This window comes from Mastigoproctus giganteus, chromosome 5, assembly GCF_048544385.1.
Source record: "Mastigoproctus giganteus isolate SK-2022 chromosome 5, ASM4854438v1, whole genome shotgun sequence".
Classification (NCBI taxonomy): Eukaryota; Metazoa; Arthropoda; class Arachnida; order Uropygi; family Thelyphonidae; genus Mastigoproctus; species Mastigoproctus giganteus.
Genome location: NC_143579.1, coordinates 123,873,376 through 123,886,998, shown reverse-complemented (window position 1 = coordinate 123,886,998; position 13,623 = coordinate 123,873,376). Strand labels below are relative to the sequence as shown.

At 35.1% G+C, this 13,623-nt stretch overlaps 1 protein-coding gene across 1 annotated transcript in view; it reads right to left on the bottom strand.

The window, feature by feature from the left end:
- The window catches only part of Zip99C (Zinc transporter Zip99C), a 336,298-nt gene that overhangs the window by 290,417 nt on the left and 32,258 nt on the right, over nt 1-13,623 (bottom strand). Inside the window, exon 2 of the mRNA XM_090373442.1 lies at nt 7,051-7,155. Coding sequence (XP_090229568.1) covers nt 7,051-7,155 — 105 coding nt within the window. The remainder of the gene's footprint in view (nt 1-7,050; nt 7,156-13,623) is intronic.

Here is a 13,623-nt window from a genome sequence, read left to right as displayed (position 1 = left end):
ACCGCAAACTCAGCATGTTATATGAAATAGGTAATTCCTTTCATACAAACGCTCGTTTGGGCATCGTGACTGTACATTTGGATAGGTTTGACGATCTCAGATTAAAATAAAAATTACTTTGTCCACGCACAGAATTATTATTAATGAAGAACCGTGATATACAATGGTATGTATTTGTCATATATGTATTTCTGTGGTCTCAGTAAATAAGCAAATAAGTCCAAAAACTCGAATTTGCAGGAGAGGAAAAATAAACTTCACACTCTCATATAAACACGCATATATTCGAATATACAAATATTTATTACTCACGCTAAAACTACAATAACGAAGATAGCTGCGTGTCACATAATAGTAAATAATAAATACTTTATTATAGTGCACTTATCTCATTTTTGACAAATTAGACTTATCTGCTTGTTCACAGAGACCACAGATTTAATAGCCCGAATTCAGTAATTCGTGTGATTTATTCATTCAAAAAGCGTACTAATAATTAATTTTGATATATTAAAATAAAATTAAATTAACTTTAATGCATAGTTTATTTTTAGTTTTTGATTTATCTTATATTTATTTCTTTCAGTTGCGCAGTAAAATGAGTAGTGCAAGTAAAAAAAAAGTTCGTCAGTATTCAGAGGAATACTGTACTTAAAATTTGGTTTCATACCCGCTATCCACGATCAAAGGTCACCTTTTTGTCTTTTATGCAAACAATGCTTGACCAACGAATCAATGAAGCGAGGTCGTCTTGAGGCGCATTTGAAGGCGAAACATAATGCTCATGTAAATTCAGATTTAGATTACTTTCAAACTTTAAAGAAGAATTTTGAAAAAAGAGCAACATTAAAGTCTCTGTTTATTGCTCATACTGCAACTGTCAATCGTACTCTTGAGGCTAGTTATGAAATTTCTTTACTCATTGCTAAATCTGGGAAAAATCATACTATAGGAGAGAATTTAATCAAACCATCAATATCAGCATTTCTTAAAACAGTTCTGGAAAAAGATGACAAAGACGTGAAAGCTATGCCACTCAATAACAATACTGTTAGCAGAAGAATAGATGAAATGAGTGAAGATATTGAAATACAACTTGTTGGAAAGCTGAAAACAAGAAAATTCTCAGTGCAAATGGATGAATCAACTTTGAGAGACAGTGAAGCCGTACTGATAACTTATGTGAGATATATTGATAAAGGTAATTTTGCTGAAGAAATGTTATTCTGTAAATCATTAGAGAGCACCACTACCTCCAAAGATATATATAATAAGCTAAAAAATTACTTAGATGACAATAATATACCAATGAAAAATATAACATCTTGCGCTTCAGATGGTGCTCCTAATATGATGGGCAAGAAAAATGGCTGCTTAAAATTGATGAAAGATGAGAATCCAGAAATGCTTCTTGTGCATTTTGTTATTCATAGGGAAAACTTGGTAGCTAAAAATATTTCGCCTGTTCTTCATGAAGTACTAAAATCAGTTATAAAATGTGTCAATGCTATTAAAGCTAATGCCAAATGTGAGCGTCTCTTCAAGCTTTTTTGTGAAGAACAAAATGGAGACCATGTGAGACTTTTACTTCACACTGAAGTAAGGTGGCTCTCGAAAGGGAACTGCTTGAAAAGATTCATGGAACTATTTGATACTATTAGTGACTTTTTAAGTGACAAACCTGAAATGAAGCATCTGTTAACGGTCGATGGTAAAGCATTTGTGAGTTATTTAGCCGATATCTTTGAAAAACTAAATATATTAAATAAACAACTTCAAGGAACAAATAAAACTCTCGTCGATGCAAAAGCGAAGATATTTGGTTTCATTACATTTATTGAATTATGTCAAAAATATATTTGTAACAAAAATTTTGAACAGTTTCGTTGGCTGCAAAAATGTGAAGTGACTGATACCGCTGTACTTGTTATTGTCGATCATCTGAAAATTCTGTCCGCTGATTTAAAAGAAAGGTTTTCTGATTTAAAACAAATTGATTTTCCAACCTGGATGATGCAACCAATGTTAGTGGATTTGTCTGATGTATCAATGCAGTACCAAGAAGAACTCTCAGAAATGCAAAATGATGAGTCAGTTAAAACTTTATTCAATATAAAAGGAGCGATGGCATGGCTTTGTGATGAAACAGAAATTAAATACCCAAATTCAACCAACTTTGCAAGAGAGCTATTGTTACCGTTTCCATCTTCATATTTAGCTGAATGTGGATTTAGTGCCATAAATGATTTGTTCCTAAAGAAAAGAAATCGACTGGATATCACAAAACGGGGAGACTTGAGACTGAAGCTGACTAAATTGGAGCCCAATATAAAATCTCTCTGCGGCAAGCATCAAGCACAAGGGTCTCACTAAATTTAGTGCACTCATCTAGAAGTGACTTCACATGGAATGTTGAAATTATTAAACAATTAAATAATAATTACTAAAAATTAAAATATTATAAAAAAATCTTTCATATAAATTATTTTGTACTTGAATTTTAGTTGTCCATTATATGTTTTGAAAATTTACTTACTGTTTTTTTCTTAATAATTTCCTAATGATTTCTTCCTAAAACCTAAGTTTTGTGTCCTGAACAAGTTGTAATTAGGCTTCATTTAGGGAATAATTCAATTTTTGAATATAAAAAATATGTATATCGGTGTTTCCCAACGTTACATAGGGGGCATCAGAATTTTAGAAAGACTTAGGTGGGGCATGGTAAAAAAAAGGTTGGGAAACACTGCTTTAGACACAAAACATAGACATACATCTGCAAGTCTGGTCCATTTTCCAAGTTCAAAAGACCATTAACACATTTACTACCTTTATGCATATAAGAGTTATTTGTTGTTATTTTGGTTTTTAGGAGCATTAGCAACTAAGGCCATATTGCTCCAGGAATATGCGGTGGTAATTCCCCAACCTTTCTGCATCCTCTGTATTTGGTCATATAAGAGTAACATGGCATTAAGAGTAAGGTGCCACAATGCACATCTGCATTCAAAATGCACCCAAGTGCTGTGTGCGCTGTGCTGCAATGCATATGAGTGGTCATTCTCAAAAAGTCAACCAATGAGTGCCATAAACGTAAAGGCCCATGAAATTAACAACTACTCAGTATTGGCACAATGACTGATCGCGTTGCATTAATGCATGGCTTTTGTTTATAGACATGGCACACAGTTTTATTTGTTTTTTGTTTGTGTTGATATTACTTTATGAATAAGTCGAATAAGTACATGAATAAGTACATGAATAAGTCGAGTGGTCAAGAGTGGGAGTGCAGTAGCACATGCTCTTTGAGTAGACCAGGGTTCAAGCACCTGGCTGCTAAATACGGTCGATCTGCCAACCTGCACTGGACCAGCGTGGCAGATTATGGTCCATTTCCCTTAGCATGAATTGCTGAGGAGGCTTCCATCCTGCAGTGGGTTGATAATGGCTGCAGTTTACCTTTTTTTTTTAAATGAATACATTTTTTATAAAATTTTAAGATTTATTCAGATTTTTGATAAAATTAAGTGTTCATTTTAAGAAATGAATTCCAAATTTTCATTTTCAACCATTATGTACATATCTGTGGAATGCTAAGGATGTTGAAATGTTGATGTTTTTCTACATTCCAAAAATTATTGCACACTGAACAACTCTCACATTTAGTTGGGGGCAAATGTGTTAAACACACAAAATTTTAAATCTGCATATGCACATATAGTTCTGCTTATTATGTGAATAAACACTTCTAAAAATAATTTAAATATCTAAGTACATATAGGATACTTTTATTTAAATTTTTTTTTTCAAATCTGGTGCACTTACAGCTCACCAAATTCAAAATATACATTTTTAAGCCAAAACATTATGACCAGCCATCTCCACAAGTGGATGCATCCCACAGCACCTAGCAGTGGTGGAGATGGGGGAACCCCCTGGTGCCGTCAGACAACTAACAGCACTAGGAGTGGAATGATGAATTGACTATATATATGTTGCACCAGTCAGTGACTGGTGCAACACATGTAGTGTCAGTTCATCATTAAGAAGCCCATGCTATAGCAAAAGGTAAAGATCCAACTGAGTTTGAATTTTTCACATATTAAAAATTAAAATTAGTAACATTCTAAAAAATTTAAATTAGTAACATATTAAAAATTTAAAAAGCATAATTCTTCAAAAAAAAAAAAATTTGTGGAAATATACTAAACTAAATAAACACAAAGAAAGAATAAATAAAACTGTGAACCAACTACACATATTTATAACTTCACAGTGCAACTGGCAATAAGCAAAAACCAAGCCATAATACAAATAGCCCATAGTCCAATCAGTATGCCAATATCAACCAGTTTTAACTTCATGTGCCTTTACTTTTACAGCATTCATTCATCGATATTAAGGGCAATTTGAAAATTTGTTCCATGGCCATGTGGCCATGGAACAAATATAAAAAGAAACTACTGATCAATACTCAAAACAAATAAGGAATACACATTCATAAACATTAGCAGTTATATTTTTTAGATAACAATTTCATACTGTGCATTGTTGTTTGGGGTAGTGATCAAACTATAATCTTGCGATGTAGGGCCAGTCCTGGGGGTAGTCATGAACTTGGACATATATATTTTTTATGAAAAATATATATTTATAAATAAATACATATTTATTTATACAAATACCCAATTTTGAAGGGTACAAATACTGTACCCTTTTTCCCATCATTAATTGTCATTCAGTCCTCAGCACTGGGACTGGACCTATTCAGAAGATGTGACCACAAATAGGGAAAATTCTTTTGGAATTTTCTTTCCTGTTAATAATTCTAAGCAACATATTTTCTTTAAAAAAAATTAAAACATTTCATTAGACAAACTGTCAGGTGAGATACTTCTTACACCTCAAATTTAAGTTACTATGCAGTCAATAAAAATGTAGGACTGAGAGCCTCAGACTACAGAAAACTTACTAAACATACGAGTTCGCACACTGCATGAAGTTCGTGTGTAGTAAGTCACCAAAGTTGATTACCTGGCATCGTTTCATTTACATCTCATATTGTGAATGCCTTCACAAGTTGCCCATTCATTATACTTTAAATGAGTAACACTTCCCCAACTTTAAACAGCTGTTTAACAGCCATTTGGCACTTCATCCTGGTGGTTTAACATATAACAACCCAGCTGCAAAGTTAACTGAATATGAGAGATGCCAAATAGTGTACAGTAGTTTAAAACGCAATTATCTTGTTGCAATGCACTAACTTGTATGTCTAGTAAGTTTTCTGTAGTCTGGAGCTTTCAGCCATAAATTTTTATAGCATTTTCAATTACTTACACCATTTGGCATCTCTCATGTTGTGGAGTTAACTTCACAACAGGGTTGTCAGTCATTACAACACTAGGTACCTAACCACTAACTGACAAAGGGCCAAATAGCCCTGAAATGACCATCTAGGTGGTGGTATACACTGAAATTAAGTAACAATTGTATTTTCTATATATATTCAGTATACTATCATTACTGTCATTAACAACCCTGCCAACCTTCGTATCGTCTACAAACTTCGACATTAACCCTGATATACCTTCATCAATATCATTAATAAATACAAAAAACAACACTGGGCCCAACACCGAACCCTGGGGGATTCCACTAATAACATTAGTCCACAAAGAGCAGTGTCCATTGATTACCACTCTCTGTCTTCTCCCACTCAACCATCCTTTTATCCATTGTAGCAACTTGCCCTTAATGCCATACTGCTCCAATTTGTACAGTAGTCTTCCATGTGCAACAGTACCAAAAGTTTTCTAAAATCCAAACATATAATATCAAAATTATTTTTTGCATCCAGTTCCTTTGTGACCACATCATAGTATCCAATCAAATTTGTCAGACAAGACTTACCCTTAACAAATCCATACTGTGTCTGAACTATAACTGCAGTCTTGTCTAGATGATCCTGCAGTGCTTCTTTAACCAGTGACTCCATTATTTTCCCCGGAACAGAAGTTAAACACAATATGAGATGTAAGTTTTCAGTAATCTGAGGCTTTCAGCCCTAAATTTTTATTGAGTTTTAAACCACTTCACTGTACACCATTTGCCATCTCTCATGTTGTGGAGTTAACTTCACAACAGGGTTGTCAGTGATTATACCACCAGGTACTTGCCCACCCACCGATGAAGGGCTAAATAGCCCTGAAACAGCTGTCTGGGCGGTATCCACTGAGAATAAATACAATAGTCTTCTCTACTGGGAAAGCATTACTTAGACAACAAACAGGCAACTCATTGTGAAGGTATTCACAATATGAGATGTGAAAAAACACAATACCATGTTATCAACTTCGGGTGATTTATTATGTACAGACTTTATGCAATGCACTAAGTTGTATGCCTGCTATTATGCAGTTACATAACTACCATACAACCAGGTCTGCCACTGCCAAAATGGTAAGAGGAGCCAGAGAACACAACAGCCAATTTGGTATAGTTGTTTAAAGATTACAGAAGGCCATTCAGCAATCCAGTGGGAGTGAGTGGCTCAGAATTGATAGTTTTCCCACTGATATTATACTTCTTATGTAAGTGACTACCTTTATGTGTGTGTGTGTGTGTGTGTGTGTGTGTGTGTGTGTGTGTGTGTGTGTGTGTGTGTGTGTGTGTGTGTGTGTGTGTGTGTGTGTTATTTTTGTTTTTAAACAATAAGAAACAATTCTCTTTTAAAAAGAAAATTTATTTCAATAAAAACATGACTAACTGTCATTACTGACAATATCTATTTTTACTTCTTGTTTAAGTATGTTTTCATTACTTCCATACATTCTATAGCCTAGTTGAGATATTTATTGTACCTTTATAACCGATTTTAATCTTTTGAAAGTTTGGGAAAAATCAATCATATAACAATTAATGCATACTCCTCAAAGATTATCACACAATGTTGCATAAGAATTATTCTGAAATTATTAAATTAAAAATAACAAACACACAAATGCGCATGCGCACACACACACACACACATATATATATATATATATATACCTTGTTGTAAGTGGTCCCACGCTTCAGGAAGTAAATGCAGAAAGACATCTCCAAGAAGGCCTCCAACAGCAAAACTAAGGAGAAGCCGTAAAACCTTAGCTCCAGCTGTAATAATTAAAGAAATCTTAAAATAAAATAAGTTATTTTAAAAAAAATAAGAAATAAAATGAACTCATACAATGAAACAATAATATAGGTAAAAATATCAAAGTTAAATATTGTTTAATAATCTGTGCAAATACCAAATATGGCACTTTAGAAAGGGCTAACCTCAAAGAGCACTGAAAGAAGGAAAGTAGAATAATTGGGAATGCTTTCTGGAGGATACTTTTAATTTTTCTTTAATATTTTGGTATTCAACTGTAATTTTTTAGCTTTTTTTGCAATTAAGTAATGGTTCATATGTAAGTTCAAAAGCCACACTTGATATATATATATATATTTTTTTTTTTTCCTAACACCTTCAAACCTTATTTTGCTTAAGAAGACTGAAAATTCTTAAAAATATTTTAGGGCTAATGTAAAGAAAGCCAACACAAGCACCGCGGCAAACTTCGGAAAAACTTACCAGACAAACTGATTTCCCGCTGGTAGCAGGAAACCAGTTGGTCTGGTAAGTTTCTCCCTGCATTCTCGGAAAACAGATGGTGCATGTTATTGGTAGTGGCAGTAGAAGTCAATAACGATGTAGTAGTAGTAGAGGCATGTGGTGCAAGAAAGCAAGCTAATTTAGCATCAGCCAAAAAAAACCATTTCACACATCCATTCCTCTAACCTTTTGTCCAGTTCCTCCTTCAATTTATTTAAGCTATCAACTTCCACAATGACAGATGGAGGTTTATTCCAGCAATCAACTACCCACTGGCTAGGCTAAAGGCAAATTTCTGCACATCTATTCTATAACTGTCTTTCCTGAATTTATGCCCCCTCAGGTTCATAATCTGAGCAAAAGGAAGAATCCCATCAGAATTGAGCCTGCTCACCCCATTCAAAGCCTTATACACCTCAATCATGTCACCTCGCAGGTGCCTCCAGATGCTGCAATTTGCAGAATATAAGCCTTTCTTGGTAAGATACTTTCATTCCCTGTGCCAATCTTGTAGCCCTTCTCTGTACTCACTCAAGCAACTCTACATCCTTCCTAAAAAATTAGGCCTCCAGCCCTGTATGCACTACACAAGGCATGGCCTGACCATTGCCTTATACAAAGGAATTATCACCTCCTTTTCCCTCCTAGCAAAATTCCTGTATATCTTATCATTGACAATGACCTGCTCAGGCAGCCTATCTGCATTGCTCAGAAAATTTCATATCTGACTACACAATTACTCCCATGTCTTTTTCATTTTCTACATGCTAAGTGTAGTACCACACAATTGGTACGTTTGTCTGGGGTTATTTCTACCCATATGCAGTACTTTGAATTTGTCAATGTTAAAAATTCATTTGCCATTTCTCTGCCCATCTGCTCAAATTTTCTAGATCCTGTTGCAATAGCACACTGCCATTATCAACTAAGACAACCTTTGTATCAACTGCAAACTTCGATATTAAGCTTGATATATCCTCATCAATATTGTTGATAAATATACAAAACAACAGTGAACCCAGAACCGAACCCTGAGGGGACTCCACTAATAACATTAGTCCACAAAGAGCAGCGTCCATTGATTACCACTCTCTGTCTTCTCCCACTCAACCATCCTTCTATCCACTGTAGCAAATTACCCTTAATACTCACATACAAATTACCACTATACCGTTAATTAAAAAACACCCAAAATCTAAGGAAGTGCATCCAGTTAACAGGGGTGGACAGTGCAATGTTGATTCAGTTTGGTGACATAAACACTGGGAAAGGGAAAATGGGAGGACTATGTTATAAGCCTAATGACTTTGATGAATACAACGAACAATTGTGCTGAGAAATAGAGAGGGCCAGTAAATCAGAATGTCTTTTAATGAGGGATTTTAATTTTCCAGATATTGACCGGAACTTGTGGTTTGTCACTTGCAGGCTAGCAAGATTTTTTTGTGGATTTATTGGAGGAGTGTTTTCTACAACAACACGTTTTTCGAGGGGCAACCAAAGGGAGTAATACTCTTGATCTGATTATCAGCAGTGATTATTTATGGATTAAGAATTTTCTTAGTAAAATAATAAGAGTTTACCTCAATATAGTACGTAGAACACTTCCATATGATACCCTCCAGAAATTAAAACGGAAAAAACAAAAAAAATCGACAACTTACCGGTACATATATATCTAACACAATTCAAAATCAATTTAAAACAATTAAAAATCAAATTAACGCAATTAAAAGAATTGATTTTGAATTGTGTTAGATATATATGTACCGGTATGTTGTCGATTTTTTTCGTTTTTTCCTTTTTAATTTCTGGAGGGTATCATACGGAAGTGTTCTATGTACTATATTGAGGTAAACTCCTCTTATTATTTTACTAATATTATTACCAACGTAGAATATATTGAGTTATTACAGCTCTGATTCATACTATCTAATTAAGAATTTCAAATTAAGGAACCACTAGGTGACAGTGATCACAGTGTACTAATGTGAGATTTATTTAAAGATGCAACTACCATCAAGTGTAAAGGGAAGGGTTTTTGTTTTCGTAAAGGTGACTGCAGTGGTCTCAGACAGTTCTTAAATTCCATACAGTGGGATCAACTCACGATGTTAAAAAAAGCATATAATAAATGGGAAGCCTTCAAAGAATTAATTTTGGAAGTTACTAAGATTTTCATACACACTAAGAAATACTGTTCAAGATTTAGACTTAAATGGATGTCAGATGAACTAACGAGGCTGGTGACAGAGAAGAAAAATGCATGGGATGCATATAAATTATCAGATGACAGAAGCCTATGGCAAATATAAGCTAGTATGTAATCAAGTCACAAAGGAAGTTAGGCAGGTGAAGACTGATTACTTCTTAGTTAATTACTTATTAAACCTAGTTTCTGTTCTCCCGGTTGCACTGATTTTCTTTCTCATATATGGAACCCGGTACCATGGCCTCTTTAATTTCATTCGAAGGCGATTAGGAGAAATCCATGGCAAAAGAAGAACAATGAGAATTCTTTACTTATGTAAACTCTAGAAGGAAGGGGATCAATAACATTGATCCACTTGATGTTGGTGGCTCGACTGTTGCTGATCCTACTCATATAGTTGACAAAATGAATGAGTATTCTGCATCTACATTCACACATTGAGGAATTCTGTAAGGAAGGAGAGGACAGAAGTTTACCAAACTCTAACAGAGAGCTAAATGAGATTGTAATAATGGAGAGCAAAGTGGAGGAGAAGTTGTTGAAGGTAAACATGAAAAAGGCACCTGGGGGTGAATGGAACCTATCCAGTTATATTGAAGGAGGCAACCAGGCAAGTAAGTAAACCCTTAGCTATAATGCTGAGAGCACCCCTAGCTTCAAGGGAGGTCCCCATGGACTGCAGATGTGCAAATGTATCTCCAATTCACAAAGAGGCTTCAAAGGGTCACACAAATAATTATAGACCTGTCAGATTAACAAGTTCTGCGTAAAATCATGGAGTCACTGGTTAAAGAAGTGATGCAGGATCACCTAGATAACACTACAGTAATAGTTCAGACACAACATGGGTTTTTTAAAGGAAAGTCTTGTCTGAACAATTTGATTAGATACTATGATGTGGTCACAAAGGAACTGAATGTCAAAAATAATTGTGATATCATATACTTGGATTTCAGGAAAGCTTTTGATACTGTTGCACATGGAAGACTGTGGTACAAACTGAGAGTATGGCATTAAGGGTAAGTTGTTACAATGGATAAAGGGATGGTTGAGTGAGAAATGATAGAGTGGTAATCAATAGACTGCTCTTCATGGACAAATATTATTAATGGAGTTCCCCGGTGTTCAGTGCTGGGCCCATTGTTGTTTTGTGTATTCATCAATGTTATTGATGAAGGTATATCAGGATTAATGTCCAAGTTTGCAGATGATACAAAGGTTGGCAGGGTTGTTAATGACAGTAAAGACAGTATGCTACTCCAACTGGATCTAGATAAGTTGGGTAAATGGACTGAGAAGTGGTAACTGAAGTTTAACATTGACAAATGCAAAGTACTGCATATGGGTAGTAATAACCGAAGAGAAACTGTGTGGTACTACACTCAGGAAGTGGAAACTGAAAAAGAACTGGGGGTGATTGTGCAGTCAAATATGAAGTTCGCTGAGCAGTGCAGATGATCTGCCAGGGCAGGTCATGGAGTCTTGTCAATGATATACAGGTGACCCCCACTTAACACTGATAATTCGTTCCTGAAAAACAGAGTGCTAAGTGAATCAGTGATAAGCAAGCGCCATATTCCCATAAGGTAACACATGTATTTGTGAGTTGCGGTCTATTCCAGAGGATATTTTCTAATCAATAATAAATGATAGTGAAAATACGCACAAATGTCGGTTAAAAATATTTAATATTCAAATTTTCTACATATAAAATATTCTACATTACATACTTATAAAATATTCTACATTACATACATATATAATTATGTGGTAATTAACTAACTAAAATCATGAATTTATTAATCTGATGGCCCTGTGCTCTCGAGTTTTCGTATCTTTGGACTGAAAAATGTGTCGATTTTGGGTTGTGCTTTGCGGTAGTTTGGCCCTCTTCCTCTCGTTGTACAACATCATGTAGGGATTCATTTCTTTTTTAAAATTTCTTATTACCTTGGCACTTTGTTCCATGTCGGGGTCGTTCTCCCGGAAATAATCACACATTTTTTCGAAGTGTTCAAAAGCTTCACTAAGTCCTTTTGCAGTAAGGACTTCATCGGTTCTTCATCTGTAGAATCTTGATCATCATCTCCCTCAATAGCAAGCTCTTGTTCTTTTATCATTTCCATTAGTTCTTCATTAGAGAGGCCATCCCTGTTGTTGTTGTCGATCATCTCTAGTTCGTCAGCATTGTTAATTTCGTATAATCCTGCTTCTTTTCCGAGCTCAACAATTTGCATTTTAACATTTTCAACGGAATCATCAGATTCCTGGGAATGCTTTATGCAATTCTTCCAAACTTTCCTCCACACTCCATTCATGGTTTTCTGAGTCACTTCATCCCAGGCACTTGAAATGTTGTAGACAGCGGTTTTAATGTTATAGGATTTCCAAAACTCATTTAAGCTTGGTACATTTTCAGTGTTGATGGCTTTAATAGCTTGGGAAAAGATGTTCTTTATGTAGTACGCTTTAAATGTGGCAATTACTCCTTGGTCCATTGGTTGGATCAGAGACTTGGTGTTTGGAGGCATGTAAAAAACTTTTACGTGATTGTTCAAGTCTTCTAAGCTCTCTTTGCTTGGGTGTCCTGGCACGTTGTCCATGATTAGAATTGCTTTATAACCAATGTTATTTTTTCACAATATCTTTCCACTGCGGGACAGGAGAACTCAGCGTACCAATCAATGAAAGGCAGCCTGGTTACCCAAGCTTTTTTATTAGCCTTCCAGATTGCAGGTAGGTTTGATTTAGCTAAACCTTTAAGAGCCCTTGGATTTTCGGAATGGTAACCTAAAAGGGGTTTTAATTTAAAATCCCCCACAGCGTTACCACCCAACAACAAAGTTAACCAATCCTTCACCGCTTTGAAGCCTGGCATGTTTTTTTCTTCTTTTGTATGAAACTTCTTTTAGGCATTCATTTCCAAAACACCTGTTTCATCTATGTTAAAAACTTGTTGAGCAGTATAACATCCCTCTTCAATAATTTTAACAAATTCTTTTTTGAAAGTTTCGGCTCCTTGTTGATCTGCACTTGCAGCTTCTCCCTGTATTGCTACGTTGTGTAGGTTATAGCGCTTTCTAAATCTATCAAACCAGCCCTTACTATTGTTAAATGGTTCCACATTTTTTTTCGGAGTGAGCTTCCTTCAAATCTTCATATAGGCTCTTTGCTTTTTCTTTAATAATAATTGAACTTAATGGAATTCTACGTTGAATGTTATCTTCGATAAAATTATGTAGAAGTTTCTCCATTTCAATAACCAGCCTAGCCCTAGTCAATTTAGTTGCCTGCAGGGGAACAGCTGTTTTTCCGGCTGCTAAAATTGATTCTTTATTTTTTATGATTGTTCTTACAGTTGAACCTGACAGTCCTAAATTACTGCACACATCCAACTGTCGTTGACCGGAATCAATTCTCTTCAAAACATCTAATTTAATTTTCAAACTCAATGTTTTTCTTACCTTTCCAAACTTTGTACTGCGTCCAGACATTGTTGCTTTTTCATTCTTATCTGCCATAACTCTCTGCAAATGTAACTGCGTTGCACTGATTGTGATATGATGTTCCGATGTTTGAGTACAATAAACTGTCCGTATGTCTAACACTGTATGCACTGAATGATATCTAGAATTCCTCTGGCAAATGAGCTGAAGACTGTGACAAATGTTTTATATATCTGAAAAGTTCAATTTTACCGTGCGGTAAAATCAAATGGTTGTTTATTATTGGAAGAATACTGTAATCAATTATGCTGTGAGTCATGGAGAAT